Source organism: Platichthys flesus, chromosome 10 (genome assembly GCF_949316205.1).
Source record: "Platichthys flesus chromosome 10, fPlaFle2.1, whole genome shotgun sequence".
NCBI classification, from domain to species: domain Eukaryota; kingdom Metazoa; phylum Chordata; class Actinopteri; order Pleuronectiformes; family Pleuronectidae; genus Platichthys; species Platichthys flesus.
The window spans coordinates 13,989,226-14,010,613 of record NC_084954.1 but is presented as its reverse complement, the minus strand read 5'-3'; the positions used below and the strand labels follow the sequence as shown (position 1 = coordinate 14,010,613).

The 21,388-nt window shown below is 44.4% G+C and overlaps 3 protein-coding genes across 3 annotated transcripts; 2 read left to right on the top strand and 1 right to left on the bottom strand.

The window, feature by feature from the left end:
- The first annotated feature begins 336 nt into the window (after nucleotides 1-336).
- adss1 (adenylosuccinate synthase 1) lies at nucleotides 337-4,614 on the top strand. Its single transcript, XM_062397234.1, has 13 exons — nucleotides 337-579; nucleotides 1,475-1,577; nucleotides 1,662-1,724; nucleotides 1,805-1,855; nucleotides 1,944-2,010; nucleotides 2,134-2,241; nucleotides 2,326-2,407; nucleotides 2,509-2,635; nucleotides 2,717-2,871; nucleotides 3,376-3,500; nucleotides 3,648-3,745; nucleotides 4,093-4,242; nucleotides 4,447-4,614. Exons 1-13 carry the CDS (start codon nucleotides 388-390, stop codon nucleotides 4,497-4,499), a joined length of 1,374 nt encoding a protein of 457 aa, XP_062253218.1. The 5' UTR covers nucleotides 337-387; the 3' UTR covers nucleotides 4,500-4,614.
- A 559-nt stretch (nucleotides 4,615-5,173) lies between these two features.
- On the top strand, nucleotides 5,174-9,228 carry siva1 (SIVA1, apoptosis-inducing factor). Its single transcript, XM_062397856.1, has 4 exons — nucleotides 5,174-5,377; nucleotides 5,634-5,822; nucleotides 7,651-7,804; nucleotides 9,000-9,228. The coding sequence occupies exons 1-4, from the start codon at nucleotides 5,257-5,259 to the stop codon at nucleotides 9,046-9,048; spliced, it is 513 nt and encodes a 170-aa protein (XP_062253840.1). The 5' UTR covers nucleotides 5,174-5,256; the 3' UTR covers nucleotides 9,049-9,228.
- A 4,783-nt stretch (nucleotides 9,229-14,011) lies between these two features.
- On the bottom strand, nucleotides 14,012-21,361 carry zbtb42 (zinc finger and BTB domain containing 42). Its single transcript, XM_062397885.1, has 2 exons — nucleotides 21,056-21,361; nucleotides 14,012-19,732 (listed from the first exon to the last, which is right to left on the bottom strand). Exon 2 carries the CDS (start codon nucleotides 19,716-19,718, stop codon nucleotides 18,123-18,125), a length of 1,596 nt encoding a protein of 531 aa, XP_062253869.1. The 5' UTR covers nucleotides 19,719-19,732; nucleotides 21,056-21,361; the 3' UTR covers nucleotides 14,012-18,122.
- Between the last annotated feature and the right edge of the window lie 27 nt (nucleotides 21,362-21,388).

Genomic DNA, 21,388 nt, shown 5'->3' with positions numbered 1-21,388 from the left:
TATAATAAGACTGATATTGACAAACAACAAATTAAAGTATAGATTGTTCATATCTTTATAAATAATATGACTGATATATCGTAACTAATTAAGACAATTCATTTTGGTAGCAAGTCATTGTGACCAACATTTTTTATAATAAAGAAGAACTAAATTGCAGCTCTTTTTTTTCTGCCAGGGACACAAACATTCGCCGGTGAAACTTCTACACTTTACTTCCCGTTAAGTCTGTTTTCCCCGGTGACTCCGCAGCCTTGGAGACGATCTGCCCAGAGATCTGTGCGCCTGGCTCTGACATCATCGCCTCTGAGGTTACAGATATGGCAAAGCCCCCTCTTGGAGACGCGTTAGTCTTCTTGCGGCGGACAGACCACAGACAGCGCCGTCATGTCTCACACCTGGTCAGCGAAAGACCACAAGAACACCAGTCTGCCCACCGCCACCGGGCCGCAGAAGCGAGCGCGTAACGACGCGGGGAACAAGGTGACGGTGGTGCTCGGCGCGCAGTGGGGAGACGAGGGCAAAGGGAAGGTCGTCGACTTGTTGGCCGTCGAGGCGGACGTTGTCTGCAGATGTCAGGTAAACGTTTCGTTATCCGTGGCTTCAGCTCCGGGGTTCTTGTCTTTGTATCATCGCTGCTGCATGCCACTTCCTTTTTGCCTGAATGGAACCTGTCAACGGCTGGCTGGTGGAGCGCAACAGGTGCTCAGTGAAAACACTTGTTCATAACTGAGTAACCTTTCAAACTACCACAATGAGACACGTTGAGATGGATATGTAGGCTACTCATGGACATAGATGGTGGAATAGTTGCAAAATTTGGCCAAATAGGTGCCAAGTCGTGCAAAATGGTGCCAAGCCGTGCCAAATGCCGTTATCTTTCCAGTATTTATGCACAAGTGCAACATTCAAGCCTGAATCCTCTGTTCATTATTGTACCCATCTCTAAACCAGCCTGATCACAATGAGATTACATTGAGCCAGATTTGATTTGTGTGGCATTAAATTCCCAAATTCATTCAGGTCAGGTTCTGTCCACTTGCAGTGAGTAACATAAGCCCCCGGTGAGAAATCGTAGGTCACTGCAGCACCAGGACAGAGTGTGCCCTGCCAACAGTTGCTGTGTTGTTACTAGCTCCACTGACAGGACCAGTACCCTGTGTTCTGGAGGCTTGAGAGCCCCACCCACCATGCTGGAGCGAGGTCACATTCTCAGGCTGGCTGGATATGTGAGAAGGCCAGGCCTTAGGAGGGCGGGGGGGACACAGAGTGCAGGACCCACCAGCGACCAGCCAAGTCTGTTAAAATAGCAGTGAATTGGGGGAGAAGAGTGTTGGCTTATCAGCACCTAATGGGAATAAGCAGGACAGGTATTAATGTCATCTGTCCTGTGGTGGTATATCAACATCATGCTGTATTTCATTGAAATGTCATCAGAGCACTGACTCTTACCACATGCTGCTTTGATTTATAGGGAGGCAACAATGCAGGACACACAGTGGTGGTGGATGGCAAGGAGTACGACTTCCACCTCCTCCCTAGTGGAATCATCAACCCCAAAAGCACATCCCTCATTGGTAAAGGCTTCGATCTTCAGTCCTTATATACGAGAGAGCGTCACTAGAGGTTTTACTCAAAGTCAACTCCTTTTACTCTTATAGGTAATGGAGTGGTCATACATCTACCCGGCCTGTTTGAGGAAGGTGATAAAAATGACAAGAAAGGTATGTTCGGAAAGACAAACACTCATGTCAATTTAGATGATTGTCGCCTCAAATAAATGTGATTTCTGTTCTCTGACCAGGTCTGAAAGGATGGGATAAGAGACTTATTGTCTCAGACAGGGCTCACCTCGGTATGTACTGTTTAGCCTCTATAAACAATATATCTTATTTCAAATGTGTGTTTGTGTGTTTTATTGATTTGTGTGTTATCTCTCGCAGTGTTTGATTTCCACCAGGTGGTCGATGGCTTACAGGAAAGTGAACGACAAGCACAAGAAGGAAAGAAGTAAGGATATAGAGAAAAGTGATGCTTTGATTTAGAGATTGACGACAGTTTCGCCAAAAGATAAGCGTTGCACAAATGTTTCTTCACAAATCTGCAATTATTCTCCTGTGATTGTAACAACAGCATTGGAACAACCAAGAAGGGCATTGGACCTGCTTATTCCAGCAAAGCTTCTCGCACTGGCCTGCGTGTGTGTGACCTCCTGGGAGACTTTAAGGACTTCTCCACCAGGTCGGCATGACAGGACAAATGGTGATAAAGATTCCTCCAATCTACACGGCTGTGCCATGATACACAATTTCCATTTCCTTCCAGATTCAAGAACCTGGTGCGGCAGTATCAGTCCATGTATCCTTCCTTGGAAGTTGACACTGAGGACCAACTGAAGCAGCTCAAAGTGAGCATCAAGGAAACATGAATGAAACAATGAATTGATGATTTATCGACACTGCCTCTAACTGACACAACAAAACATTCTGTTATTTGTGTTTCGTGCAGGAGTACGGTGAGAGATTGCGGCCGATGGTGAGAGACGGGGTCTATTATATGTACGAAGCTCTTCATGGACATCCCAAAAAAATTCTGGTTGAAGGGGCCAATGCAGCTCTGCTTGACATCGACTTTGGTAGAGCCAGCGACGATAAAATAGATTTGAATTCATCACTGAAATGTGTATCTGCATAACATGTTGAATTATTCTTTTTAGGTACTTATCCTTTTGTGACATCATCAAACTGCACTGTGGGCGGGGCGTGCACTGGTCTTGGGATCCCTCCTCTGAATATTGGTGACGTGTACGGCGTAGCAAAGGCCTACACCACCAGAGTGGGAATCGGAGCGTTCCCCACAGAACAACTCAACGTAAGGGCATGATGTATAGTTCTGATCTTATTAAGACATCTATCCCACACGCTGTCACATGACATATTCTTTTCACTGGCCCTCTTCTTGTATTAAGGAGGAACACATGACATGTTATGTAACTTCATTGACTGACACACGGACGGCAGGGCCGGTTGGAAGGGAGGGATCTGCGTGTGCCGGCCGAGTGCAGCTGTCAAATTTTGTGCGAGACAGGCTCAAACACTCTTATCTCTCATGCAGGTCACAGGTTCACAGGGGATAAATTTAGGGCGAGAGTCTGGGTTCAAGATATATTTACTGTGTGTGCCGGGGTTGTGTTACTTGTCACACACATGGGGTCAAGATGTCAAAACTGAAAACTATCTCTTCAGCACATGTCATGTTTTATTGTACTCAACTGTTTATAGAACCGCAGATCAGATGTATTTTTAGGCTCCTGTGGGACATTATTCAAGTGGATGAATGATAAAGTTAAGAGGTGTTTTTTCCGGTTTACTGTAGGCAGACGGAGAGCTGCTGCAGACCAGGGGTCGTGAGGTGGGCGTAACCACAGGAAGGAAGCGCCGTTGCGGCTGGTTGGATCTAGTCATCGTCAGATACGCTCATATGATCAATGGCTTCACTGCGTGAGTAACCTTAAGAGAATCATATGGTCTTTTATCCGTTTTTTTCATATTGAAGCACATTTATACTACAAGGATGTTTTTTTATCACAAAAAGAGAAATAAACTTGTTCACACCTGTTGACCAATAACATGTTACTTTTCCTGCAGCATTGCCTTGACAAAGCTTGACATTCTGGACGTGCTGGATGAAATCAAAGTTGGAGTTGCTTACAAACTCAATGGAAAAAGAATTCCCCATTTTCCAGGTGATTTAACATAAGAAACCATGTGCAAAAACAGAAGAAGAGCATATGCCTCTGCCAAGGCCCAACAGTCTCCATATGAAACAATATTTAAAGTCACTTCATCTGGATTTTTTATTTGGATCTGCACCAAATTGTGCACACTCAAATGGCAGTGCCCTAAACATGCCTGAAGATCAATGAATTAATCTCTGAGAAATAAATGAAACGTTAAATCACAGCCCTATCTCACAATGACCCCTGAACTCACATATCCATCTGCCTTACTTTATGACATATGAGAAAGAGTTGGTCTGAAGACCAAGTGTTGATTTAAAGATTGTTAATAATCATTTTATTTTTAATAATAGCCAACATGGATGTTTTGCACAAAGTGGAAGTCGAGTATGAGACCTTCCCGGGTTGGAAGACGGACACGTCTGCAGCCAGGAAGTGGAACGACCTCCCCCCCAAGGCACAAAACTACATCCGCTTCATCGAGAACCACATCGGAGTTCCCAGTGAGTTTCACACAAAATAAGCATTAAACACCGATGAATTGGAAAAGAATGCTGGAAAATATTTGTACTTTCGTTGGAAGCTTACAAACTAAGACAAACACTCATGATAAAACTAGACGAAATCCATTAGGCACTTCAAATACCAGAAATAGCCTGTACATTCTCACTTTTCTAATCTTTCTCTGTTCCTTTCTCTCTCACCAGTTAAGTGGGTCGGTGTTGGGAAGTCCAGAGAGTGCATGATCCAGATGTTCTAGAGGGAGACCTTCACCTCCACTTGATGGAAGAACGGATCGTGTGGCATCTTTTCATCACCTTAAGATGATTTTTATCTTTATTAGTTAATAAACAAATCATCTATTTAGCCTTTAAGCAGTGTTGTTGTTTTTTTTGTTACAGCCCAAAATCTCTTGTTCTTTTATTATTTTTACTATTAGAGGATGTTAGTTTACCACAGGTGTCAATAAAGAGCCATGTCACCAATTTAACTGGCACCAGTATTTTCAAATAAAAATGAATTTATCCATGGTAATCTGTAGATCATTCATCATAGTGTGCGTGGGTTTGTGTGTGTATAAACAAGGTCAGTCAATGCAAATACCACTGGTTTGTCTAAACTGGGAATGTTTTTATGTTTTTTTGGCAATTTAATCATAAGTTTAAAAACACGAATATAATAATGATAACAATGTATTATTTAAATAAACATGTCCCCAAAAATGAGCCCTTTACTTCCATGTCTTCGACTAATCAGCTATTTTTGTTTTTTTATAATAAGACAACAAAAACTCCACAGAATTCCCCACAGCCCGTGAACGCAGCATAGTGCGGGAGAAGCTTAACGTTGAGCCAGATAGCGCTTTATAGCAGAGCAGCGATTCGATTGGCGTATATCTTTCACGTGACAATTAAGAAGGCGTGCGATTGGCCCGTCGCCGCATCCATTCCACTTTTCCCGCAACAAACGAAGTGTTGAAGTGTGACGGACCTCGCCACTTTGTTTTAACTGCGAAAATGACGAAAAGGGCCTGTCCGTTTCCCGAAACCTTCTCCTCACAGTACAAAGTACACATACGACAACAGGAGCTCACCAACCTCGGCGTGTTTGGGAACAAATACAGACAGGAAACCTACGGTGAGTACAAGATAGCGCCGTGAAATGTTTCTTTGCGTCGCCCCGTTGTGCAGCGGGCTCTAGTTGATCTTCCAAAATGTCCTCCATGTGTTGACATTGATGGCTTTTAATGTGTTTGTTCGTGTTCACCAAACGTTTGCTCGTCGTGCCATTAGTTTGACAAGGTTTGCACGGCTAATGGCCTCTGAGCTAACACAATGCAGCGAGCATATAGTCTGCGGTGAGTCACGTGTGCTTGTCTCTTTTCTTTCACCAGAGAAAACAAAGAATTTGCTCTTTATGGGAGCCAAAGCCGTGATGGGCGGACTCTGGACCGGAGAGGAGAAGTCCACCGACCCGCAGACAGCCGGACCGGCGGAGACACCTTCATGTAACCAGATCCTGCTGAGAGGACAGACACTGATCGGACACGATGGGACACTGACGAGAGTCAACGCTGCGGCAGGTGAGAGTGAGACAGGTGGAAAGGATTTACACGGTCTGAGCAAAATGCATGGACTCATCTGAACCCGGCAACACTGGACAGCTGTGTGAGAGAAATGTCCTGATGAGTGAAACAAGAACTTTATCATAGTCTCATTCCCAGAGGCCTCATCCTTTAAGGCACAGCTAGAGAAACGCTTCTGTGGGATTTACACAAGAAGAAATATAATAGACTGACACTCGGCGATGTGCATACCTCCAAAAAGGCCCCACAGTTTATTTGGATCTGCAAAGAATATCACGCTCATGGATCTATCTTCTAAATGGACAGCTCGCAGTCTTTCAATGTTTAAGAAAGTGAAATTAAGTCCTGGACCAGGCCTATTGTTAAACTTCCATGGCAAATTGTATTGGGCTCCATCTTGGCACATGTCACATCCTTTCACTGAACTTTGCTGAATCTGTTTAATAGTTTTGCGTTTTCCTGCTGACAATCCAAGCCAGCAGACAGGGGTGAAAACTACAAAGTACAAAGATGTGAGAGCAGTGAAGTGACTGATCCTAGAATCAAGGTATTCCATGTCAAAAGAAGTCGTGGGAGTCGCATAGAATGGAAGAAGCTTCTTTTGAGTAACTGGGTCACACTCTCCTAGCAGGACCTAAAGTAAGAGTTCATTCAACAGTCCTCAGGGAACAACCTAGTGGAAATACTTTGTGACCCATGTAAAGATTTTGATTAGGATGGCCCTCAAACAGCTGACGTAACAATTCTACCACAAGTTTTTCTGTAATAGATCACAGAAAAGGGTCGGACTAAGAAATTCCTAATTATACCCAAACTTATTATGATGTAGTTAAGATCATATCAAGCCGATAGCAATGACAATCCTTTTCTTTGATTTACTCCTTACAATGTACTTATCCTATTAATTAAAGGATCTTCACATTTTTTTAAGTGTATTAATAGAATACTCTCACTGCAAGATGCACATCGGAAGCATTATTGGTCGCTGTAACGATTCCTCCTATCAAAAAACACAGCATGCGGTGCTTTATTGGGCGAGAACTTTTGGTACAATAAGTAATTTGACACTGAAAGCTGCTCAGCATACGCAGGATTTCTTTCAAAACTGCAGAAAGAATTTTTCACAGTTCACAACGGGTGTTAGGACGCAGAACTCTTTCTTCTGTCAAAATAGCAGCTTTTAAAGAAGTTTGGAAAAGGGCAAATGGTGCCTATTTCATTCCCACCCCTCATCGCAGACTCCCGTTTTTATTCTATATAACTTTGCTGAGACCATCTCCTGTGAGAAGTGTGTAACTGGCAGTCGCAGTTTTAATTGTCAGCATCAGGTCGGCAAGTTCAAGAGTAATGTTGAACTGTGGATCAGTTAAAGAGACTAAAGTCATTGAAAACCAGGAAAACTTTAAGTTACATTTCAAGAATTCTGAAGAAAGTCTGGTGTAATTGGTGCAGCACCAGCTCTTCTGGTTCAGGAAGCCGGGGATTGTGGGTAATCTTCACTGTTAAGTTGTTTTTCAGAGAATTGGGTGGGACAACTCCAGTGAAGACATTGATACTCTTTGTTTTTCTCTACATGAAAAGCATTAAATAAGCAGACTCTGAGCCTAACAGAATAGGTTGCCAGTGTGTCTGCAGAGGGCGCTGTTACTCAGCAAGCTCTTTATATTGTGACAAGCCAGTGCTCTCCATACCCCAAAACAAATTTGGTTTTTGCTTTTTCCAGCAGAGGTCAGCATTGGCACAGGATAGTAAGTTGGGCTTTAAACTGGGGTGCTTTGCTAAATGCTAATCCATTGTGCCATGTGGCTGTGACCCTTGTGTCTAGGCGCACCAGTGGTCCCTGCAGGCTGCTGTGTGTGTCAGAAGAGCCAAGGCTCCAGGACTCCGTGCTCCCAATGTGACCGTCCAGTGTGCTCCTCCTGTACCCGACAGTGCTCGAGCTGCTCCAGCCCCTGCTGCTCTGTCTGCACCATCATAGAGTAAGTCACTTGTGATTGCCTTGATACCCCATTTCCCAAAGCACCTCAACATTGTTGAATTTCAATAAATGTTATCTACATCAATATAACTGCCATTTTTCAGTAGACAAGAAAAATGCAGAACACTGCAAACTTCTCGATTTTATTACTAGTATTTTCCTAATCATCTAATCTAGGCTGAGAAATATTGTCCTTAAAACATCAGGTCACCAGACAGAATCCAGCTGCGGGGTTTTTTTTCCTAGACGCCAAAGCATCAGTAGATTCCTTTAACCTGAGAGACAGTGCAGGGGTACTGAGGTTAATTAGTTGTCAGCTGGAAACAACTTGCTTTGACAAAGCCGCAACGTGTTTAAACAACACAGGCTGTTTTTCATCTCTTCTTTGAAATAATTTAACCTTAAGGAATGTTATATTTTAAGAGATTATTATATTATCCATTGTGTAAAATCATCTCAGCAGTTAATAGTATTTCATGATGTAAAGGTAACATAGTAGAGTAGAAAGTACAATATTTTCTGTTGAAATGTAGATGACTAATTTCTCTAAACCTTGGTTCCATATCATCTTTTGCTGCAGCGGCAATAAGTTGAAAGCACAGCTCTATAGGTGAATTTGAAGGTTAAAGCAGTTGGAGCAAGAAACTACTTAATTGCGTGTTTGTCTTAAGTAAGACTAGTCACCTCCCATCTTTCAAACCTGCAGGTTGGACTGAGTTACTAACTTTGAAGATCTGTTCATGATGTCAAAGTTTAGATCAACTTACAGTTTTTATGCATCATATTTTTCACCTTTGAGATCCACTGTGTAGGATTCAGGGTTAGGGCCAGAATTATAATATTTATATTTCGTTAGTACATAATCGCCTGAAACCAAGAATCATGTCTTTGTTATCTTGGAATAAACCCTTTTAGATCTGTATTGCGTGCCCAGAAAGGACAAGCCAATTACTGGCTCTAGTGAGTGCCTCTCCTCCATGCTTGGGAGAGAAGTGAAGGGTTTTTAGTTTAACCACTAGATGCCACTGAATCCTAATCACTGGCCCTTGGAGACTGAGAGACACTGAAACCCTAACTAGGTGAACGTGAAGTCTTTTTTTGAACAGTGTAATGATTCAACTTCTCTAAAACATTTTCTGTCTGTTAATGATCAATGATGATATGCTATAATTAATTAAAAAAATGTATCCCCACAGTTACAGCGGACAATATGAAGAAGTACTGTGCTGCAGCTGCTCGACATAAAGGACTGATCAGGAGCTTGACTATGTATCTAATGTACATGTAGTTAACTCACATAAGATATTACTAAGATTGCATTTTATACCTGATGTTTTTTTAACGATATGATCCAAATCTTTATTGTATATGTGTATATGTATTCCCTTTTTGAAATTAACTGAAATAAACTTGAACCATTTTGTATACAGTTGAATCTCATTTATTTTTAGTTTTGTCAATTAATGCTTTTTATATAAGCTGAATGATTAAATATGCACAAAATATTAAATATTCCTAAATATTACAAAAGTCCTTAAACCCCTGAAAGACGACCAAGTTGTCAGTCTGTGTGGATCCATCAGCAGATGGCAGCACACTCCCTCTCCTACTGCACCCCAGTCAGGCTAATTCACAGAACCCTGCTTTGTGTGTGGATGGACAAATGAATCTCTCTATGCTAAGGAGGTGCAATTTCAACCCTTTACTTTAAAGTGTGAAAGTTTTGTCTCGGCTTGGCAATGATAATGAAATTCCAACCCAGCCCGTCTTGCGCTGACCTTGAGAATCCACTATCAAATTTATTTATTAAAACAAGATGACCCAGAGGTTGAGCGGGACTGGGGCATTTGCAGCAGACAATTTGGCTACAATTATCCCCGCTGGACACGACCTTGAGGGTGTAGTCATCACTTTGTCTTGGCCGTGGCTCGTCACTGATGATGACTGCTTTCAGGGTCAGGTATTGTACACTGTGAGTAATTGTTCTCGGTGGCACATGTCCTCAGCGGTCTGCTCTTTAGAAAGCCGTCTCGTGACATGCTGTTATAGATATTAGCATGGATGAGTACACTTCCTGGAGCTTATTGCATATGCGCCTGTGAGCTGTTGAGTCACAGCCCCGGCTCAGCGGGCCAGTTGTGGCTCTGTCGGTCTTTTGGGAGCTCTGCAGTTGGTGTCCGAGGGCACCACTTGATTTCTGGCTCAGCGAACAAGACAGCTGCTGGCAAGCGAGGCGTCAAGTTGTCTGCACATTTCTTGATATGGCTTTAAGGAACATGGAGGTGACCATTAAACACTTATAAAGAAGACACTTTTAAAATTGCGAGCCAAATTATCCCTTGGGATCAACTTTTAAAAAGGATAGGAGTTATTAGCTGATACGCAGAATATTAATCTGGAGCAGAATTGTTAGATTAGACTATCAATTGTTCTTTTTGGGTTAAATCACGGTAACCTAAACATCTCTGGGTTTTAAACAGTTGGATTATACAAAACAAGATATTTGGAGATGTTATGCTGGGCTCTTAGAACTTGTAATATGCATTTTTATTTTGAGTCTTTTTTTTTTTTTTTTTTCTAGGGCTTATCAGTAGTTGTAAAGAATATCAATAGATTAACGAATAATGGAAAAAAATATAAAATATAAGCAGTCCCATTACAAAAGTTCCATCAAACTAGATGATTCAAAAAAAGGTATCTTTATTCATGTGGCCCTCCAAGTAACACACAACACTTCCAAAATAGTGTTTACCTATAGGCTACTTATTATCCTAACTGCCAAGTATATTTTGTATGATATTTTCATGTGATATACCGTATATGCTTTTAATTGATCCTGCCCAGGATTTGCAGATGCAGATTAGCTACATTGCCAGATCTGGCCCTTGTGTTGTGCATGTCACCTGTTAACTAATAAATCAAACTTACGAGATCAAATTACAAGGAAATATTGGAAATATCTGATGATCCATCTTCAGTGGTGGTCTAGGATTTTTCAGGGGCCTGTGTTTACACGGAGGGGACAATTATATGTCTAACATCCCTGCTCAAATCCCCGTTCAGTAACGTGCACATTTAAGTCCTTCCTTGTTCAATGTTGGCTATATATCTTTAAGCAAAATCACACATCATAGAATATGTTTAGAAAATTGTTCTTATTGAAGCACATTGCGTATTTCAAACAAGTTCTTGTATTCATTGTTAGTATTGATAGTGAGTGACTAGTTTGTTTTAAAAAAAAAAAGATACTACTACTGGCAATACAGGGGCCAATAAGTTTTCAGCTCGGGCCAGTGCCCCACTGGTTCCGCACTTGGATCTGTCCCTGTTCGTCTTGTTTCTTTATTCTAATCCATTATTCCAGAATCACCTAACAATGAGAGTAAAACATGAGCTGATCTCATTTAAAATAAACTGTTTCCCCAAATAAGGCTCGTAAACCGGTTAAAAGTTGTGTGTGAGTGCATATCTGAACAGAAAGAAACAAGTCGTCACTATTCTCTGCACCAGAGTCAGAGGGAGAATCCTTCACGTGCTTTTAAACTGTTTGTTGTAATGGTCTGAGTCACGTACTGTGAATCTGGCTTTTAGCGGTCTAACCGTTCGACTAGTTTCCTGTGACCCACCGCCGCATCAGACCTCGCATTAACATCTTTGGGAAAGTCATTTACAGAATGTCAATGGAGAAAAGCCTGCTCCAATCCCAACCTCATGAATCACTCTTCCATTCATCCTTTTTTCCTTCAACTTAATCAATCAAGGCCAGTGCATTAAAGCAGCAAATATCAGTGGCTTGACTCCACTGTCTTGACCCTCTCCTTATTCTGAAAGCAAAACGTTTGAAATGAGACTCTAGATGCAGGACATTACACAGGTGACATTGCTGTATGTCATCCAAAATGTTCACTATATTAATTGTGGACTTATTATAGTAAAGGATGCTGATGCGCAGCCTCTCCTCCCCCTCTGCTCTCGCTTAATAAGGATGTGATGTGTTTATGCACCTTCAGAAACAAGACAGCTGCAGCTGCCAAGGTTTTTCCCCACATCCCCATCCCTGACACCCAAAGAAGAGAGAAAGGAAAAAAAGGTCATGGTGTGCTTTCTCTCACCCCCCGCCCCATGAATGGGCCCTCCTCATCCTCTCCCTGCTGCATGCATGGCCCGCATGTCTGCGAGGAGAAGGGGGCCACACAATCGCCCACAGCGCTCCAGACAGGACCAACTGCGGCCGGCCAGCGGGAGCACGTGGCTTTGTCTTTCCCCCATTCTTCTGGGGACCAGCTGTGGTCTGAGCGTGGCGAGCGTCAGGCCCAGTGATGCTGCTGCTATAAATATGCGTCAACGAGTGTGAGTAAGGGACAGCTGTACAGTGGACCAAGGACACATTGTCTTGGCACTGTCAGGGCGAGTCGCTCCAAAAAAGGCAAAACCCAGTATACGAGGGCACCAGTTGATATGTCATTATGCACATGTGGAAATTCACACACAGTTCAGATGTGGGCTGCAGGTTGGGTTTAAGAGCGTCTAGCTGCTTTACGTGTGAATGATTTGTAAAAGCTGGCTGTAGTGGACGCTGGCTGAGATTTATTTTTACTCCAGTCTATTAGTTTATTCATTGAGAATCCAATTATTATTGTTTGTTCTGGGCAGCAGCCTGATTTTCTGAAAGTCATAAGAATGGCTCCTGCAAAATTAAGTGGATGATAACATATGCATGTGTTAATACACATACCAACTACCCCTTTGTGTGTGTGTGTGAGTGTGTGTGCACGCGCAATCGTCTGTGCACAAGCGCATGTGATTGTGTTTGTGTGCCCTTTTCAAGTGTGACCACCTGTCTTTTGTTAAGAAATAAATAAATAAACACAGGCCACACCAGCTGTCCCTGGCAGTCCGTCCCTTCAGAGGTCAAGGGCTCCCACCGCTGGCCCTGTTGAGGTGGTAGACACTTACAACTTTCCTCTCAACTTCTCTCGAGTGCCTCTAAACGCACACAGACACACACACACACACATACACACACACACGCGCACACTCACGCGCATACGCACACACACAGAATCACTCAAAGCCAAAGGAGCCCGGCTTTGAGCCTCAGAAAAGGAATGTTTTATTACACCATCGAGTTACACTGCACATATCCCAGCTCCTCACCCTGCAGCTAAGCTCTATCACATGGCCCAGACTTTCCATGTGAACGTTTTGGTCCACAGTTAACACACACAGACACACACACGCACACACACCAGGCCCCTGGATCCTGTAAGGCAGATGTGAGATGTTGCTGTGGATGTGTACACTGTGAGGAGTCCACAGTGGCCCTTATTTATCGTGGGCGAAGCTGTTGCCAGGGTTGCTCAGGGTCTTTATGAATGATCTTGGGAGGACATTGTTTTCTTTATGTTGGAGCTGCCTGGCCAGCGCCGCTGTGTCGTCTGTTTGTGCATAAAGTACGTGCTGGGGAGCCTCGCCAGACAATAGCCTGGCTGAACTACTACCCATGCACACAATGGAGTGGTGGGATGAGGCCGAGGTTTGGGGCCATGGATTTGGGGGCTGTGGGGGTGGAGGTAGGATGGATGGGGGCAGGGGCAGTTGGATGTTGCATGTCTATATGGCGTTCCCAGAATGGGTGAGCTGGGCCTAGGGGGGAGGGTGGTGGGAACCTGAGCACATCCCCATTGGGATCACTTCGCGGAGCAGCTGGATTTCTTTCATGGTGCAGCGGGGAAATAATTAAAACTTCTCCCTATTGAAAATGTCCAGTGAATTGGCTTCAATTAGACCAGCTCGTTTCTAACATGTCTCTTTGCGCGCACAGATAACAAGTGTAGTTTAGTTGCTATAAGTTGAGTTTAAGTAATAATTACATTACAAAGGCAGCTCTGTTATCTCTACTACTGGCATCAGCTATGGAACAATGGGAGCCGATCTTGAAATCACTCCGTCCTTGAGCTCAGTTTATGGTTTCAGAGGGATACGGCCTGCAAGACCAGCAGTATTATCACTTTCTGTTGTCTCTGTACACACACACGCACCCACACACACAGTCTGCCTGATTGTTGCTGCTGTGTGTCAGACTAGTCTCCTCTTCTCAAGTATTTATGAGCATAAGGAACATGCCTCTGTTATACCGATCATCATGTGTCCTATTAGGTGTGAAACGGAGGTTGGAAAATGAATGAATGGAGTCCACACAAAGAAAGAAAGTTGTTCCATTTAATTCTATGCATAATCTTAATAAAGACCTAAATCAAGATTGTCACATTTCCACAGCACACACACACAAACACACACACACACAAGCACACTCCAAAAGCGCAAACAAAGAAAATGCACATACAGTTATAGATCAAATTAAATCACCTCAATATCTAAGTCAATTCTGCATAAAGATTGTCCTCTAATCTCTACACCACTAAGACTGAAGCTATTGATTACTATAAAATATACCTTTCTTATTAAAAAAATTATATTAAAATCTAATGGCACTTCTACAAATTCTATTAAAAAGATTTTTCGTTTGACATTTAGAAGCTTTGTCTTCTTTTTTTTAAACCAAATTAAAACAGAAACAGTCAATTGTTGCACCAGAAGCAAATTGCAATAATAAATATGTCTCATGATTAAACACAATTTCACAGTTGTATCCTGCAGAGGACAACAGTTTTTTTTTACTTAAAAAGATCATACAGCATGAGTTAGGAGAGCGCGGCCCTCAGTCGAGAGAGGCACCGTCTCCACTAAAGTCAACAATCAAAATCTCAGTGTTTCACATTCAACAGTGACATTAACTGCGGAACATACTGTTAGTTCCCACTAGCACTGGCTTCTAATGAGCCAAAACACAAATGCTTGTCTTCAGTTAAACAAAAATCCAAAACAGATTTAGTCGCAGACAAAAAAGAAAAAAAGGTGAAATGAATCTCAAAACGTTGATGTAATCTCTCTCAAAGCAGCAAAAATAAATGGACTTCAAACTTTCAGTTTGTCAGGATTTACATTTTTTTGATATGATAGAATTGAAAAAAAACAGGAACAACTGCTGTGAAGGGTTTCACATTAGTGGGCGAGCCACTGGAGCTGGGATGAGAACGTTGACACCGCCGTCGAGGGTAAAAATGTACAGTATTGAAAAAGGCCTTCTCCAGATGCAACACCCATCCGTGTGTCTACAAGGCACATGTGGTGATCATCCTGGAGGTATAAATAAAGACGGCAAAGAATAACAAAAAGAAAGAAAAGACCCTTTTCACGTGTCATTAGTTTGTCTGATCAGCTACCTCTGTACACATGTACATTAGAGAATCAAGTGATTTTTAACTTGCACTTCAGAAGAAATGAAACAGTGACAATCTACATTCCTGCGATTGGATTGAAATATACATTATCAACACTAATGCGGCATCTATGTATGCGACACACAAGTCTGTTGTTCTGATGAATAACCAAAGTGAGAAACGTGGCGTGCGAACAACAGGAGTGTTTGTGCAAGTAAACGGAGGAGAGGCAGATTACAAGCAACTCCCATTCAGCTCTGTTGTTGATGGCAAGTCAGGGAGGTTGCTTGTAATAAAAAAATAAATAAAAAAGGGGCCGATTTCTTCTGGACTTGGGTTTCTGCGCTTGAAACCTTTGCTAACGCTCCGAAACCACATACGAATTTATCTTTTTGTGTACTGACAGAAACCTTGAAGAAAAACAACACCTCGGGGAGTCTCTGCTGAAATGGACAGGTTCAGAGCACCTACGTCTGACCTCCACCACCAGATATTCCGCGTCAGTCTCCGCAACTTTTTCTTGAACAACAATGCTCTGATATTCTCTCGATAGATGTGTGCAATCGAATCACCGTGGTACTTCTGCATGTAGGGGGAACAATGAGGCGTTTATCTACCACGTGCTGGGACGGGGTGGGGGGGTGGTGGTGGGGGGGGGGGGGGCTGTTCTTTGATGCCTTCCGAACAATACACCTGTTTACAGTCTCCTTGGTCTCCCTTTGCCAAATACATTTCTCACATTCCGAGGGCTCCATTCAATACAGAAAAAGTGCAAAGAGAGACTTGCGCCGGCTTCTCTCCCCACAGCGCCGAGAGAGAGAGAGAGAGATACACAATGATCCCTTGAGAACTACCTGGGACTTGGTAGAGAGGTGGGGGGTGGGGGGGGGACAATGCCTGTATTGTCTCGTTTCTATAGGTAGCCGATGCCGTATCAATGTGGCTGTACTTGTGAACCGCTGTTTCCTGTGGCAGAACAGAAGTCGGAGCTCTTACTAACTGCACTGATTTGTAGCGAGGCGGAGTCCAATCAAGTCCTTAAAAAAAAAAAAAATGGCGGAAACAGAAAGAATGAACCAAACCCCCTCTGGAAGACGGGACACTTTTAAGAGGCCGTGTCGCCTCGATAAGACACCTGACTCTCCTCGACGCGCGATGTCACACGGAAAAACAAACAAAGTCTGATAAATACAATATATATTTACATTAAATATACAAACAGTAAGAAATAGCAGCCTAGACAATAGTGTTGAAACTATATGCATGCTAAAAACAAGTGCTTCTCTATGTTCCATGTGACACATCATGAACACTCGACAGAGGTTTCTACATGGTGTATTAAAAATACAATTACAGTAACTTGATTTGCACAGAGAAAATAAAACAGACAGCCCCCAAACAACAGTTAATGAGTACCAAGATCGCTATAGGCAAGACGTGGCGTCTCTCAAGCTCATAGAAACGAGAACTACAGCTACAGTAAACCCTGAACCAAACTAATAAATAAAATTCTGATCAAGTCTTCTCAGGACAGAATAGACAAATATCAGGAACTTTTAGCGCCACGCCTCCTCTCGAGACCGGACAGAAGAAAATCCACTTCCCGCCCAAAGGATTCTCTCGGGGACGAGCGCCGCTAAAGGCTCCAACTTCATCAGTAGTAATTTAGACACACGTACAGTAAGAATCAATGTGGAGAAAGTTAATTTCGGAGAAAGAAACGTCGGTAGGTTCGGCCACGCGGCACATCTTTGACGAACAGACGGGCGACAGCATCTGACGAAAGCACCGAACATCCACCTGTCTCCGTCTTTCCCCTCCCTGCCTGCGGAGGGTTGGCCTCAAACACCGGATCAGCGGGCCCTTTAGATGCCATACCAGGAAATAACAAGGTAATTTACTGGCAAATATTTGCTTTTAACCACAACACGCCAATAAACATTTAACTGACAGGAGCTTGATTTACGTTTATTACATTCTTGTTAAAAAAAAAAAAAAAGATTTAATTAAGGACACGCTGGGATCCTTCCAGTGCAGACAATTACCTTTGTTATGACCTGGTATAGGGAGTGTGATCCAGATGTGAAGGCATGATAATATTTATGTATCATTCTTGTTTTTAGTAAGTACACTAGGTTGAGGACTTCAGTAGGCACCAGTGTTACAGGCATTAGCTCCCAACTAGCTCTCCATCCCCCCGCTGCTTATACAACTTTTCCTTTTTAAGTAGCAATTCCAAGGCCGTGTCATCGATATGTGCTGCCTTACATTAGTAACTAAAAGAGCTGCTAACTCTCCCCAATGCAAAAAAAGATACATGATGATGTAATGGTCTGGGCCTCTTGTTCTAAACAACATAAAACTGCAGTTGACTTCATTTCAACCAAACACAAACTGTGAACAATAATATTAATCATACTTCCAGTAGTCAGACTTCATTAGTTTTGCTGCCTTATAATAGTTTACTTGTTAGAGGACTAGACAAATCCCAAATAATAAATAGTAATAATAATAATAAATGTAGAAGCTTTAAAAACAAATCATATATTGCTACTCACGGACGGTTCTGATCTCCCATGTGCACAAAAGTCTCACCTACTCTAAAGATTGTATTAACATATGTTAGCATTAGACATCATTACCCAGAGGGTAAATACATAGGATGTTGTTTTTTTTTCTCGCTCTCACTAAATAAACTCAACAGATTGACTTAAACAGGGCAGAAACAAACAAGTGCATTGTCTGATTTGTTCATCGTCGCTCACACAGATCCAGCTTGAATTTCACAGCACCCATGTTGATCTGAGCAGCCTGTGCACCTTCAACAGCCTCGGCGCAAGTAAACAGCTCCTGCCTCAGAAGTTGCTACATCTTTTGAGACTTGAGAAATGCCACATGGGGTTAGAATCCAGAAAGATATGTCTCCGACAGACTGCCACAAACGGCTGTGTACTAACAGGAGAATGGTTCAGTAATTGTATTCAGTGTATGAAAAGACATTTTCTGTCTCATGCCATGGCACGGGTGAGAGGTGTTTTATCCGATGGCGAGAGTCTTGACAAGGCCACAGTGAAACTTCCTGATGTGGCGGTAGAGGTCCCCGGACTGGGTGAAGCGCCGCTCACACCACTTGCAAGCGTGAGGCTTCTCACGTGTGTGCACTACAGCATGCCGACTCAAGTTATGAGAGTACTGGAAGCTCTTGCCACACTGGCCACAGGTGTATGGCTTCTCGCCAGAGTGTGTGCGCTCGTGGCGCTTAAGGGTGTACATGCAGGAGAAGGTCTTGTTGCACTGCATGCAGGTGGGGACCGAGCCGTCCGGGGACAGTTTGGAGCGAGCGCCTTCCTTCTCGCGGAAGTGTGAGCTGAGGTGCAGTTGCAGCACATGGGGGCTGGGGAAGACTTTGCTGCAGAGGGGGCACACACACACCTGTTGCCCCGGGGGCAGCAGCACGCCGCTGGAGGTGGAGATGTCTGAAGAGGCCAGGTCGTCCTCCTCCTCCTCCTCGCTGTCCCCCAGCAGCCTGACCCTCCGCTCCTCCAACGCCCTGCCTGGGGCGCCCTCCCTCCTTCTGCAGGCCTCCCCCTCCTCGTCCATCAGGTCCTCCTCCTGGGAGAGCAGGGCGGCTGTAGAGCCGTTGTTGCCTGGGAAGAGGGCAGCGAACCCTGTCACCACCGAGCTCCTGGCACTATTCCCAAAGCGCTGGCTCTCAGGGCTCATCGGCTCACTGTCCTCCTGCTCTGACAGCAAGTCGTGTTCGTCTTTAACAAGTGGCTCAATGCCCTGCTGCTGGCTGTCGAGGGCCAGCTGTCCCGAGACGTAGGAGGGGTGTAAGGGATCTCTGCTAGACAGAGGCTTGAAAGACAAATCCAGTGCACAGTCCATGTCATCTGAAGCCCGGGACCTCTGGGACAGCAATACGGTGGAACTACTGACATCAGCTTTTGTTTTTCCAGCTGTTTGGACGCAGGGCTCGGCCTCTGCTGACACATAATTGACACTTACAAGGTCCGGGGACCTGCCAGAGTGACCGTTCGCCTTCTGCCTGCTCCGTGTAGACCTATCACAATCTGTGACAGCCAGCCTGAGTTCGCCGTTGTCCATGTCAAACTCTTCTGCCGGGGGGGCCCTGTGAAGCCCCAGAGACTGTGACTGGAGCTGTCGCCGGAGTAGCTGCTTACTGTGCAGCTCGCCATCCGAGGAATTTTCCCTGTCCAGGCAGCTGAGTCCCAAACCCTCGCCAATCTTCTCGTCCAGGCACGAAAGTTCCTTATCCTTAAGCTTGCCTTTGCACACTTTCACTATATCATACATGTGGAGGTAGCTGGCTGCTGCCAGGACATCCTCCACTGGCAGAGTGTTGAACTCCAACTTCCCCTCATACATAAATTCAAGGAGCAGACTGAAAGCAGGGGCTGTCACAATGTCACTGTTGAGATGCACAACGTCCCTTTTGTCTTGCTGGTCCCTGTAGAAGAGATGGAAGTACATGCTGCAGGAGGCCAGCACGGCTCTGTGCGCTCTGAATCGAGCCTCGCCGACAAGAACAGTGCAGTCACAGAGGAAACCTTGGTGACGCTGCTGACTCAGACACTGCAGCAACTGGCGGCTATGGTCTGGGAACTCCATTCTTCCTTCATAACCTGGTGAAAAACAGGAAAAACAGGATGGTGGATGAAGGAAATGGAGCCGATCGGAGGAGCTCGTACATCGGAAACGAAAACAAGCACGAAGTGTAAAAAAACAGAGAAATTAACTTCTTCCGAAATTACGCGTGATTTTAAAAAGTACCGGAGAACATTCGGAGGAATATTTTAAATACAACTTCAGAAAAACCCATCACATTTTTAAAACTTGATCAAGAAATACATTTGAGAAATGTCTACATCAACAACTTTATCCAACTTGAGTATCCCCACAGTGATGTGGGGCACTCCGCGCTGCGCTCACCCACCCATGGACCACGGCTGCAGACGGATCCGCTGATCCAAGTCGGGATCGGCAGCGGAGGTAGTCAGCCACACTTCTTGCACTGCGCCTACGAAAAATGCGATCGGATAGTGACGCACCGGTGCGTCTCCGAGCGCACACAAAACAGCGGTGTTTACAGAACAAGCAAGAAGCGGGACTGGGAATGATCCGACTCGGCCATCGCAGGGGGAGGGAGGGAGGAGGAAGGGAAGCCGGCGTGAAGATCAGGAGGAAAAAAAAAATAAGAGCAGCGCAGAGTGAGTGAGTAAACTGCTGCTCTGTTTGCTAATTACACTGCAAGCTGTGGAGTCAGCTGCTCTGACATCACCGCAATGGAAACGCTACCTCCAGCTGTGCTCCCCTTTATGCCATATGTTAAAACTCCGGAGCCGTGCGCAGTCCCAAAAAGAAAGACACACAACTCTCCAAACGGAGCGAGATCTGTGAGTGATAGCACCGACAACTTTAGAAATAATAATAATCCAATCGGGTCATTTATTTATCAGCTGAAAAAGCTGCACTTCGATGGTCGCGGATGAGAATGGGGGGGGGAAATCGAGCCGCGGGGCCTTTTTAAGCACCGCTCGGACACACGCACACAGCTGTGGGTGTTTCTTTAAAAGGGGCTAATTCAAAACAGACAGGGCAGATAGTGAGAAGACAAAATTGTGGGTTTGAGTGATTATTAAAAGTTTGATGGCACATACACACGGCGCGGGTCATGTTTGCCGTGCGGCGATTTTTACGTACAGAAGTTGGATTATTTTGAAAAGAACAAAAAAAAAAAAAGAAAGTTGGTGGACGGAGCTGTCCGAGGGCGCTGAAACCGAGCTCCGTGTCCGTGGTGGGGGAACGCATTGCTGGGATCCTTTTTCTAAAAAAGCAGCGGAGGAACTCCCAGCAAAGCCAACTGCGCCGAACGAAGCGAACGAGGCTTTACACTTTAACTTTCGTTTCCTGCGTTTTAAAAGCGCAAAAAGCCGCACCGTACTCACATGTGTGTCCGCCCGATCCGTCGTGCTGTTCCCCCACCTACAAGCCCCGGTCTCCTCTCATGATGTGCGGTCCAGATGTTTTCGCTGCTCCTTGTCGTTTCTTGAAGCTTCGGTCCTAACCCTGGCAAGGCAGGCTGCACTCAGCGCTGCTGTGTGTCAAGCAGGTTGATAATGGCACAAGTCTCGCGATAACGCGCGGCCACAATAAAGTTCGGTGGCGGTGGTGGTGGTGTCGCTCCGTGAGTTCACACAGCAGCGGCTCACTGGGAACATCTATTGGCTCTTATCAAAACACCTGTCCCTCCATCGGGGGGGGGGGGGGGGGGGGGGGAG